This window comes from Xiphophorus maculatus, chromosome 20, assembly GCF_002775205.1.
Source record: "Xiphophorus maculatus strain JP 163 A chromosome 20, X_maculatus-5.0-male, whole genome shotgun sequence".
NCBI classification, from domain to species: Eukaryota; Metazoa; Chordata; class Actinopteri; order Cyprinodontiformes; family Poeciliidae; genus Xiphophorus; species Xiphophorus maculatus.
Window position 1 is genome coordinate 22070440 of NC_036462.1, and position 12378 is coordinate 22082817.

General features: G+C 39.4%; 1 protein-coding gene across 1 annotated transcript; it reads right to left on the reverse strand.

The window, feature by feature from the left end:
• Window positions 1–3682: 3682 nt before the first annotated feature.
• Window positions 3683–9846, reverse strand: inpp1 (inositol polyphosphate-1-phosphatase). The gene is made up of 6 exons (XM_005804271.2): window positions 9625–9846; window positions 7440–7645; window positions 7284–7344; window positions 5602–5802; window positions 5352–5526; window positions 3683–4202 (listed from the first exon to the last, which is right to left on the reverse strand). Exons 2-6 carry the CDS (start codon window positions 7641–7643, stop codon window positions 3707–3709), a joined length of 1137 nt encoding a protein of 378 aa, XP_005804328.1. The 5' UTR covers window positions 7644–7645; window positions 9625–9846; the 3' UTR covers window positions 3683–3706.
• Between the last annotated feature and the right edge of the window lie 2532 nt (window positions 9847–12378).

Genomic DNA, 12378 nt, shown 5'->3' on the forward strand with positions numbered 1-12378 from the left:
CCATTGGCAGTTTATTTAACTTATAACGAGACATTTTTCCCATAAATTAATTTTTCTGCCAATGGAACAAGTACTTTTTCATCAATTATTTACATAAAACAAGCCTCTATATCTTGCTATAAAGTTACTTTTTATTTAGTTTGTCTTATTTCAAGTGCATTAAGATATTTGCTCCAGAAATTAGAACAAAATTACTTGGTTAGATTTTGTTTTTGCAGTGATTTTTGCTTCAATTCCAACTTCTAGTCTTTTGAGTGAATCTACCAGCTTTGAACCCAAAGGACTAAAATCCAAACTGTGTCTGTGAAAAATCAAATTTCAAGACTTTCCACATGATTTCAATTGGCTCTAAGGTGGGACTTTGACTAGGCCATTCTATCACATAGATATGCTTTGTTCTGAGCCAATCCGCTGTTCTTGTCTCTGGATGTTTACGGCAATTTTCCTGGTGGTGGATAGCAGCTTTTCTTACAGAAACATCTATCAGAAAACTAGCCAACGTCTCTGCTCCAGCCAAAGAAGAGCATCCCCATAGCATGATGCTGCCACTACCATGTTATGCAATGGGAATAGTATGTTCAAGGCTTTACTTTTCACCACAAGTAGTGTTTTGGATGTAGGTTTAAAAGTCGTGACAAACGTCAAAAGGGACTTCTTTGATCTTCTTATTGCCAGATTTATGCAGTGGGGCTCTTGGCTGCTTTTCAGGTTAACGGTTTCCAGTTGTTGGTTTCTACTGGTGCATTGTGAGAAGTCCAAATCTTGGAATATTGTTTTAGAACCTTTTACAGTCAGCATAACAGGGACTGGAGGCACTTTTTGATATTTATTTGTAAGGAAATAAATAAATTAACACCATTTTGTATTCCAGGAACCAAAATTAAAAAAAAAGTGGTTGTAATGTGACAAAATGTCACAAGGTCCAAGGGATGCGAAAACGTCTGCAAGGCACTGTATGACAGTCTAATGATTGATAAAATGATTTTTGTTTTAATGCTCCAGATCTCCCAAAAAGAATAGAAAATCTTCAATATTTGGGTTCAGTTCTGATATTTTCTATTAGAAACAAGTTTTGAAGCCTCTTATTTGTTTTGCATCAACAGGTTACACTCCTGCCACTATGATTACACATTCATTATGAATATTTCTAATTAATAATTGAGGGTATTTTTGTCTAAATCCTGAAGATAAAATGTCTTCAGATGAAAATATTTAGTCTAGCCTCAGAAAGTTCACCGATTTAAGCAGAGGAACTATTCTGATGCTTTTTGTTCTGACTTAAGCAGCAAGGTTGAAGACAAATGCAACAATAGGATGTGTGCGCTGCTACGTTGTTGATTTGCTCTATTTTTCTTAAGTAGCTGCTAAGATCATTTCTGTTCCAGTTATCTAAATTTTCTCTGGATTTGCCTCCTAAGCTGAAGTTGTTGCATGTTTTTAGCATGTTTTACTCCATGATGACTGCGTCGATGTCCCAGTTCATGTCATGTTCTGCACCTGAATAGTTATTGTGGTTCAGATTTCCACATTACAGGTTCACAGGAAGTCTACCCAGTGCTTACTGGTTATATTAACATTAAAAAAGACAGTTAAGTTCACATGGGCCTTGCCTAGAAATTAATGAATAATTAATGAAACCTTTTTTGTTTTGCCTGTAGCCTTGTAAAAGCAACTTGCTGCATTGTTTACATCTGACTTGAAGATTGTGGGCAGTTATTGAAAAAGGCAACTGTGTGTGGGTGTGTGTGTGGGCGTGTGTGTGTGTGAGAGACTGAGGCACTTGATAAAGGTTATATTTTATATTCATAGGACGTTTTCTATTGTGTTCATTTTCTCCTTTCTTGGACTTTTGTTTTTGCACACCCGGCGCTGTAATGATGAAAAGCGGCACTGATTTCGATTCAGTGGTTTTGAAGTTAAACCTCCAGCTGCAGGTGAGTGGGTGGTCTTACCCTCCGAGCTCGACAGCAGCTCACTTGCAGATTTTACGTTTGCACAGCCACCGCGCTCTGGAGAAGATGAGTTTTGTTATTGTAACACAGAGTGAACGCCTAAAAGGAGCTGTTGTTGCAGAGGCCTGTTTCTGCAGGAAATCTTTGCTTCTCTGCATCTGCTAAAAAAAATAAAATAAAGGTTTTTCCTCACAGAAAGGAAATGTGTGGAATCCGAGGCTCCGTTTATGTAAAGCTATCTCTCCAATGAAGACAAAAATGTACTAACTAGGAGTGAATTTTAGAAATTGATCAGTTAAAGTAACTTGTGACATTTCTACAGCACCACACCCTGCTCTTTAGTTCCCTCAGGAACTGCACAGCCTCATCCATGATGATGTTAATTGTCTAGCTTGGTTTTCAACTCTTTGTGATTTGAGAATATGAAGTGCTGCACATTTAAAGGTAGCAGGTCAGAGTCTGAGGTCTGTGAACGAGTCGACACGTCAGTGTTCTGTTTCCTTTTTGTTTTTAAACAGATTATGCAGAAATATTGCAAAAATATTTGACAATCAGGGGTTTTTTTGTATGAAGTTCGGAGGCGAGTTCCCAGTTGGTGAACGGTTTTAAAGTAATAATCTTGGGTTTCTTTCCCCTACTTTCTCTGGTTTTCAAAATAAAGATGATTTCCAAGATGTAACGTTTGCTGTGTTTTCTACTCATTTTCGCCTCGTTCGACATCACACAGAACATTTTATTCAGCAACCATCATGCAGTCGGTCCCTTTTTGTCCAACCTGACCTAAAAAAGTAAAAAGTACCTTCACTGTTTTACCTCATTTTCCACTCATCGACCTTTGACCGGCTGTGTTATGCTTGTGAAAACGGGGCAGGGCACCTTTAAATCTCTGCTCCTTACATGGAGATGTTTCAAAAAGATTAACTCCCTGATATCAAGAAGGTAAAAACACACCAGATTCATTGATGTGAATATCTGTAGAAAGCATATTTCTGTATATTTATACAGCACCTTGCAGACATTCATTCCCCTTGAAGATTTCCAAACTTTTGGCAGGTTACTAAAACAAACCTCAAGATTTTGTACAACAGACCAACAAAGTAGTGCATACCTGAATCTCTTAGTTTTGAGTTAAACAGAATATGGAAACTTGGCTTTCATTTTTCCCCAGACATAAAAAAAAGAACACCACTAAAAAAAAAACATGTTTTCTGTGAATAAATTCATTTAATTTCATTATTGATATCTTTTATGCAAAATACATGTCTTCAGTACATAGGGTGACTATATGTGAGTAGGATTGTTTCCAGCTTCCACATGGCAAGGCACTTAATCCCAAGTTGCCTCCAGATCTCCATATGGACGTATAAACGTGTGTTTGAGTGTGTGAATGGTTGTAATGGTGTAAAGCGATTTGATTTTTCAATACATTTACAATAACTTTAATTCAACACAAAACAACCACATTTTAGACTTCATAATGTTTGCTTGCTTTAGGGATAAATACTGCAAAACCTGTCTGTTTAAGGACTTGTCAGAGTTACTGCACTCTTCATATTATTTAACATAATTCAAAAACATTTTATCTCACATTTAGTTGGCAACACTCCATAGAAATCTGGTTAGAAATTAGTTCATAGCTGAAATATTTCTGTTCATACCCATCTCCCTCCACTAACATAGAAAAGATAAATATGGCGGTATATTCAAACTCCTCCTCTTGGAGGAACGAGTTTTTTTTTTTTTTTTTTTTATACCTACAGTTTGCCTCTCAGGGCTCCCATGATGCTGCGGAGCTGAGAAGCGTCTCTGTAGGCCACAAGGCCGCCATGATTGGCCCAGCGGACTGCTCCGGATCGATCAGCGCGAGGCTGGTGATATGTCAGTTCTGTCCTGGGATCCTGTGCTCCGCTCTCTGACTGCTGCAGACTCAAAGCCAAGTCCACCACGCCCCCTCCCAGGGCCCGCAGCAGGGCGTGAGGAGCGCACGAGTCCCACTTAAAGGTGCTGCCCTCTGACAGGACGTAGGCGTCCGCCAGGCCCTGGATGACGCACAGGATCTTGTAGCCGGCTCCAGAAGCGTACATGAGCTTGTCTGGGCCGCACACTGAGGTCAGAGCTTCCTTCACCGACTGCTTCTCGTTGGAGCTCAGCACCACGGACAGGCCTCCCTCAGACCGCTCTCCTGGTCTGGACTCTGAGCAGATGTTCGTGCTGCCGCAGGACACGCCCCAGTAGTGCTTTCCTCTCCAGCTGAGAACAGAGAGGATCGCTTTTAGTCAGCCTGAAAAGCTCAGCGACAGAAACGGAGTAAAGTCATAGATTCACATCGGTTATCAAAGAAAACATTTTATGAAAAGTTCACATTTTTGTACGTCTATTTGGGTCTCAACTGCTTCTAAAATAGACCTAACGCTAAGAAAACCTAGCCATTATTCTTTGGCAATAAGTTAATGTCTTTTGGTGTCTGGAAAATGTGCCGTTTCAAAAACGGTCTGCGCCGTTACCTAGCAACCCGAGCTGAGCTCCAGCATGTTTGGTCAGCTGGTTTTAATGTGTATGGGCTGTATAATGGCTGCTGGAAAACGCAAATGTTTTGTTGTTGACTTGCCATCCAGAAGCGACTTGCTTCATTCTTACTGGTTGTGCAGGAGGCTCCACTTCTGCTTTTCAAAGATGTATGGTTGTACAATTGCACATTTGTTTGAAGCAATTTTCGTGCGAGAGTGTAAACATCGAGTTGGGGGGCGTGGCCAACAGCAGCTTATCTGGATTTAAAGTGACGAGAGGCCTTAAAACGCCTCATTCTGAAAAGAAGCTCAACAGAAGCGGAACTGAGCTGACTAAAATCTCATTCTGAAAATGATTTTGTGCAAAACATGCGATGAACATGTTTTGTATAGCCCGTAGACATATAAACGTTTCATTGACCATAATCTGTAGAGAGGATAAAAGCAGCAGCAGAAGAAGATGATGAGGACTAAATGTATATTTAAGAAACTAAAGGCGAAGACAAATAAAATAAAATCAAAGTATTAGAGCAGGCAAATGTCTAAAAAAAATAGGTAGAAGCAAAATAAAAAGTAGTCTCAGGTTGTCGCTGTCTGCCATAATTTGTCCCCAATTAATGTATTTTTAATTTCATATCTACTGATGATTTTATTTTCGTTTCCATTTGATTAGAAAGGAAGTGCTCCTTTTTATGTTAAGATGATCTCCCTGCACTTTCCTCTCGATCATTATCTGAAGACGTACATTTGCTCAACAGATGAAACAAAAAGTCATCAAATATGAGGAAGTGTGACAAAGTTTAAAAGTTTTAAATTAACTTTTCATGAAGACAGCTTGAATCATCAAACCTGCTGGACAGGAGTTGGAGAGATTCTGAGTTGCTCAACTCACCCTGTGCCAGCAAGATCTTTGTTGTTGAACGGTTGGTTGATCACGCCCATGACGGGCTCACCTGTGCTCCGCAGGTAAACCCCGATCAGAACCAGCGCACAGTGCAGACCTGAAGGAGACAGGCGGCCCTCTTCCACCACTTCCTCGCGCCCTTCTATGTACTGACTGGTGGCGTCTTCACACATAATGGAGACCATCACAAGCAGCTCTTGTTGGAAGGAGCTAACTTAAGCAGCTGGTGCGTTTTTACCTATGGGGTCAATCCAGACGCCGAGCTCAGAGGGTTTAAGCGGAACTGTGAGTCCGTCTGTGCCCGCCTCGATGGTGGACGGGTCTTGGTGGACGGCCCTAGCCAGCAGAGACGCCGCCGTCTGGTCGCCGTCCAACACGGTGGCCAGGAGCTTTGCGGTCTCCTCCTCTGTGCTGCACACGGTAACAGTCACACTTTCTCCTGGCGAAACAGTGAGGCTTTGATTAATTTACAACCAATGACCTCATGTGTTTACACAGCACACGATGTCACCGTGTGTAAATGTTTGGACAGCAACACGCTGAAGTGCTGGGTGTTTGATCTGCATAAATAATCAGCTCTGTGTGTAAAACTGCTGCCAGTCATGTGTAACATTACAAAGGTATTTCAATCATATTTTAGGGCGAGAGAGAAAAAAAGTACTGAAAATAAATGCATCACAATCTGCTTTTTTTTTTTTAAAAAAAAGGATTTATAAATCTGACGATAAAAACCTTTGGTGACATACCTCCAATGTAAAAACAACATTATAATAAATAGCTAAAGCCTGATGTTTACAAATGCAGAATAAGTCATCCATTTTCCCTCACTCTCTAATTTAAATCCAACATTACTTCTCCAATGATTACTATATTTAGTTTTGCTCAATACCAATATAACAAGGGAATTATTTTATCAGCTTGATCAATATTTCTCTCCAACACTGACCATGTTGTCCTTCAGGCACTGATTTGGGCTCGACAGCCTCACAAAGTCTTACGTCTGAACCTGGAACCTTCAGGCATTTGGAAATTAAATCCAAGGATGTTGGTGTAAATGTGTAAATTCTCAGTCAACCAAGACAAAAACAAACAAACAAAAAAAACAACCTCTAAATGCCTAAATAGAGGGAACTTTTCTCTTCTTTAGTAAAGATGTTTCAACTCTTATCTACAGTTTTGAAGATGAAAATGGCGTGGAAGAATCAGTCTCTCGTAAGCATGGCTGTTAAGGACAAGTGAATCGCTGATCCCATTCTTTATTTACACAATACAATACACAATTGTATTGTGTGTCTTTCAATGCAACACGTATTGAAAGACACGTATTGTCTTTCAATACGTGTCAGGAGAAATTACAACACCCACCTGAATGCTGTCTGAACTTCAGGCATTTTTTCCCCACCACTGTGGGAAATTACAGGCAGAGCCGGTTGTCTATAAAGAGGTTTTAAAAATTCAGGTGCATTGCTGGTCTGTTAGGTCTCCAAGCGACCGCTTTCAAACTAGATTTGAGGATATGCGAGTTTAGAGTAAAAACTAACATCAGAGCTGGAGGTTTTGCTTGCCATTTGTAGTGTGTGGCACATTCAGCAATTATATTATACTATAAATGTAATTATGAGCTGCAAACAGGAAAGATGAAAGGCAAACATGACAGAAACAATGATGTACAGTGATAAATAATTACGGGTGCTGTAGCGGTGCAGGGGCAAAACACCATAAACTCAATATGTGAGTTTATGGCCACACATATTGAGGCCTTAATTCTTGTGGCTGTGGTCGCAGGTTCGATTCCCGGCCTGACGACATTTGCCGCATGTCTTCCCTCTCTGTCATTACCCTGTTTTCTGTCGAACTACTTTCAAATAAAAGCCACTAGAGGCAAAAAAAAAGAAAAAAAAAAAAGTAATAAATAATTACCAAGCCCATTTTCAAACTTGTTTGACTCTTCTCCATTAATGAACCCACCCATCTCTGGGAACTGCACAGAAAACAAAACAAAAAGAACATTAGCATAAAAACTCAATCTAGTTCTACAACTATCATTTATGGCTCACCATTCACGCCTTCTCCTACCTGAGCTCTCACGTCATGCCGGATCATCTCCTGAATCACCACATCGGCGAGTGTTTTGAAGTCCTGCACAAACTTCTTGTTCTTGTCTTCTCCGGTCTTTTCCTGCACCAGGAGCTGAAAGAGAGGAGCCTCTTGTCTGCAGATGCGAGCCACGTTTGCGGCCTTCTCAGCCACCCGCAGCAGCAGCCTCAGCAGGTCGGCCATGTCTGCGCAAGAGAGGCAAAGAATTGTGTGAGAGAGAACAGGAAAAAAGGGATGGAGGAGGTCGCACTCGCACATGATGGGCTAATTATAGCCTGAAAATGAAAACAGGGCACCTCTGAAAAAAGAAATGAGTGCAGCAGGGGTGTGGCTGCAGAGGTTTGCATGTGACCTAGAAGAGAGGGTTCAAACATACGCAGCTCACAGTTCAATTCTCAGGAAAATATTTTGAAATTATGCAAAACTCTGCAGCACAGCATTAGATTAGCAGAGAGGCAGATTCTGATTAGAGCAACCATTCATATATAAACACTGCTGTCAAAAGGTTTTAAACCAGCCCTACTTTGTTTCCAAGGAGACATATTTTCTTGTGACCCTTGAAGTGGTGTTAATCTGTAAAGTATGTTTTAAGGTTTTTCTTAGACTTTTGATGTTTCTCTTGCTTTCTGTTCTAGAGAAAATATTAATTTAAGTTTACGATCCTTCTGTATACTCAAGTAATTCAACACTTGGGACAAAACCTAATATCTTAAAGCTTTTAACCTCTTTCTGTAAAATGAAACAAACTCACTTAAGTCTCCGTCACCTGTGGAACAACTTGCAATTGTCAGTTTTCCATTTGTTTTAAATTGTACAATAAATCATTACTTAAGATAAAGCAGCTGACCAAAGTTATTTTAACAACACAAGTATGTTTTTATCCCTCGTTTTTTTGGATCATATTCTTTTTTAAATGCGTTGGTTTGTATTCTATGTGGCTCCAACAAAACTTGTGTGAGAAAAACATGAATGCAGCTCGTCAAGAAAATGATGGCAGACTGTAATGACCAGAATTCGTTTTGAGATAATTGAAACCAGAGGGTTATTTTATTTAATAAAAACCAGATGGTCTGGTTGATGAGTTCCAGTGGGAGCATTTTTAAGTCTCCACTTTTACAATACCCCCTATTCTATAGAACAGGGGTGTCAAACTCCAGTCCTCGGGGGCCGGTGTCCTGCAGTTTTTAGATGTGCCACAGGTACAAAACACTGGAATGAAATGGCTAAATTACCTCCTCCTTGTATAGATCAGTTCTCCAGAGCCTTGCTAATGACCTAATTATTCTACTCAGCTGTGGTGCAGCAGAGGCACAGCTAAAGGTTGCAGAGCAGCGGCCCCCCTGGACTGGAGTTTGACACCTGTGCTGTAGAAAATGATGGCCAAGCAGAAAGACTTATGAGCCCACTGGTTCCAGTGACTAGAACCAGTATACCACCATCATTCCAGTAAACACCAGGTGAACTAATGAGCCCAGACTGCATATACAGTTTCACTATACTGAAAAATACAACATCTATTCAAAGGTGATACAGTAGAATATGGCAGCAGCTAACTTTATCAATCAAATGGAAACAGAAACAAACAAAATGACTGAAGATAAACAAGGCCTCAGAATCTGTCAATAATAGTTTAAAACCTGCTTTTCTGTTACAGTTTTTTTTTTTTACCAATGGCAGCTCTACTCTTGCCACCAACCCAAACCAAAGTAAAGTTGAAGAGGTTTTCAAAAACCTTCTTATTTTACTAAATAATATAGTATAAACCCAAACTTTGCTGCCTAGCTGTGGTTTAAATAAAGGTACATTTGTTACAGAGAAAAATACATCGCTACAATAGTTTTGATAGTCAACAGCAGTGCTGGTAAAAATGTTTAACGATGAAGAGATTCTGGGAAACTACTGCTGCTTAGGACTCCTGTATCCAGACTGAAACATAAACCGTTACAAAATATAAACAATATACTGATTTTATTAATTTCATTTGTTCCGATCCCAAAATCGTCGTCATTGTTGTCTGCTCAGCTGTACTACTAAAAGCGAGGACGGGGGCTTTGCTTCGCATTCATGAGAAATGATGTATGACAGGAATTTAAATGAAAGCAAAGTAAAAAAAGAAAAAAACACACACAAAAAAAAAAGATAAGGTGAATCACTAAAACCTTACCAACGCCAGGTTACAGCCTGCTTTCTATCTCCTTCTCGGTGGCTGCGTTTTCCGGTTTGGCTCAAAATGCAACGAGCTCAGGAGGAGGATGTGGACTTTCAGTCAAATTATTATTTTTAAGCGTTTAATTAACGCTGAGCTCTGCCTGCCTGCTCAGTTTACGTCAGTTTCCAACCGCAGGAAGGGCGGACGCTCCACCCGCGAGCTACGCTGAAACATTCGAGGCGGAGACAGGAGCGTAACGTATGACGTCTGCCACGGTAGCTCCTTTTAAGGCGCAGGACACCGGAAACGTAGCGCGGTGCGTTCAAGTGACAGTTAGATACACCTGTTGAGTCCTTTGTGATGCTTGATTGAGTTACAGATCAAATGTTTGGGCTGTTTGAGTTTTATAGATGCGATTAGACATTTGCGGAGACATTCTTGAGAAACAGAGGGGCTGGTCATTCTTTCTGTACAAAGCTACCGTAGCTACAAATTTGTCAATTTGTCTGTTTCTATTGTTTTAATAATATTTAGTGGAACAAGCATTCACCTCTTCCTGGTTTACCTCCTCACCCGAGAAGGGCATCAGAAGGGAGAGACGTGCTGCTTAAAAGTTGTTGTTTATGTTTATTTATGTGAACATTTATTGGGGTCATTTAGTTTTTTTGGTGTTAGATACTGTTAATATCTTTTTGTCTGATTCTCTGGTGAAAATAAATTATTCAACCCCCCCCAAATTAATACCTCAAAGTTCATAATGAACCCAGTAGCTACAATTTCAAAAGTCTGATTAAAATTAATCTGGAGTAGGTATTTCTCTTCCTCCAGTGACCAATAAGATGGAAATTACCAACATTAAATTCTTCTCCCACATGTTGACGCCTTGTAATTCATTGATAAGCAACAGTAATCATACATAAAGACAGATTCCTTCAAAAGAAAAGAGGCTGGCAAGTCCAAATTTAACAGCAGATTCTGCTTTGATCGTTGCTGCAATCTCTATCTTTCTCTGCAAGGCAGCATAATATGTTTTAGCTCTGTAAGTGATGCCACAAACCGGCCACAAGCATCCCCACACAGCTTGCTGCTGAGAGGCACAGAAACCACATATGCAGAGTTAAGTGCTTTTCAATTAAATACTACAAAAGCTTCAATTGTTAATGACCAATGTATTGGATATATTTGACTCAGTTCAAGCTTTCTCTTATCAACAACTTTACACCCAAAATTAAGTAAAACAGTGGCATTCATAGCTTGCCTACTTACAAAGATGTTTTGATGTAAATATCTTTTAATGACGCACAGAGTGTATTTTTTATTAAAAGAGAACTGATGGAAACTATTTAGGCTTTTACTGGAAAGCCTAAATAGTTTGCTTATTTGAAAGCATTCTGCAAGACCGAACAGGATGTTTTCCTGTTCGGTCTTGCAGAATGACAGCAGGGTGACAGTCATCCTGTAAGACCATTCAGTGCATTTACAAGGATATTAGTGCCTTCTAAGCACTAATATCCTTTGAACCTCTCCCTGTTTTCACATTCACACAGTCCATTGCATTTTAACTGGATATTGATAGGTCAACACAAAGTGGTAAATTGGAAGATAAACATTTGTGATTTAAGCTTTTTTTTTACAAGTAAGAATTAATTCATTAATTTATTTATTTCATTTACAGCTTAAAATGTCACGTGTTGATATAAACAAACGTTTTGAATGAAAAGGAGTAGTTGGAAGAAAAAAAAAACCTTCTCTCAAAACTAAGCACCAATAAACAATTCATATAAACACAAAACAGGCCATGTATTTAAAAAAAACAAAAAGATAGAAGATCTATTATCTTTGTAATGATGCAGCACTCTATTGAGTCAATATATGTCATTATACCTTGATAGAACATAATGTATGCTGTGCATTTGCATTAAACCTCAGTTACTCTGATCCATCTAAATTATATCCAGTCAGTGCAATCTGACTTTATAAGTACCATAATTAATAAATAGATTAATTAGAATTACAAAAACTAAGCAACACAGCAGACAAGTCAGGGAGAAAGTCTAAAGCAGAATTGAGTTATAAAGCACAAATCTTATTATATTGCCTCACACAGCATTCCTTAATCCATCACATGAAAATGGAAAGAGACTGTCCAACTAAACTGGCACACTGAGCAAGGAGAGGATTAATCAAACAGGCAGCCAAGTGGTCCATGGTAAACTACAGAGGTTTACAGCTGAGGTGGGAGAATCTGATGACAACTTGTAGTCATGGAAGCCACAAATCTGACAGTTTTATGCCATGTTAAGCCTGTTTGCTAGAAACCATGTAGATAGTGTCAAAGAAGATGCTCATGTCTGATGAGACCAGAAATGTTATTTTTTTTTGGCTTAAAGGCTATGTAAGGCAGAATTATTATGAAAATCACCCCAATAATGAAAAGTGGTCTTGGTAGCATCATGCTATGGGGATGCTGCTCTTCAGCTATTGGTGAAGAGCTAGAGGTGTTGCAAGGAACTACATTTTGAAAGAAAACTTATCACAGAGTGCAAATGACTTGAGCCTGGGTCAAATATTCACCTTCTAACAAGACAAGATCAAACTATATAGAGGAGTTAGAACAGCCCAGTCAAAGTCCAGACATAAATCCAATTGAAAATCCACAATGAGACTATAAAATTTATGTTTAAAGACACTCTCAAAGACTACATGCATGCATTAGTCTCTCAATCCATTGTGACTGAGCATGGTGAATTCTCTAAAGAGCAAACAGGA

What these genes read in the sequence shown, in the direction of transcription:
- inpp1 (XM_005804271.2), bottom strand. Translation starts at nt 7,643, where the DNA reads ATGGCCGACCTGCTGAGGCTGCTGCTGCGGGTGGCTGAGAAGGCCGCA. An exon ending in GGCATGACGTGAGAGCTCAG is followed by an intron (nt 7,345 to 7,439) that starts GTAGGAGAAGGC and finishes TTTTCTGTGCAG; the next exon opens with TTCCCAGAGATGGGTGGGTT. An exon ending in CAAGTTTGAAAATGGGCTTG is followed by an intron (nt 5,803 to 7,283) that starts GTAATTATTTAT and finishes CTGTTTCGCCAG; the next exon opens with GAGAAAGTGTGACTGTTACC.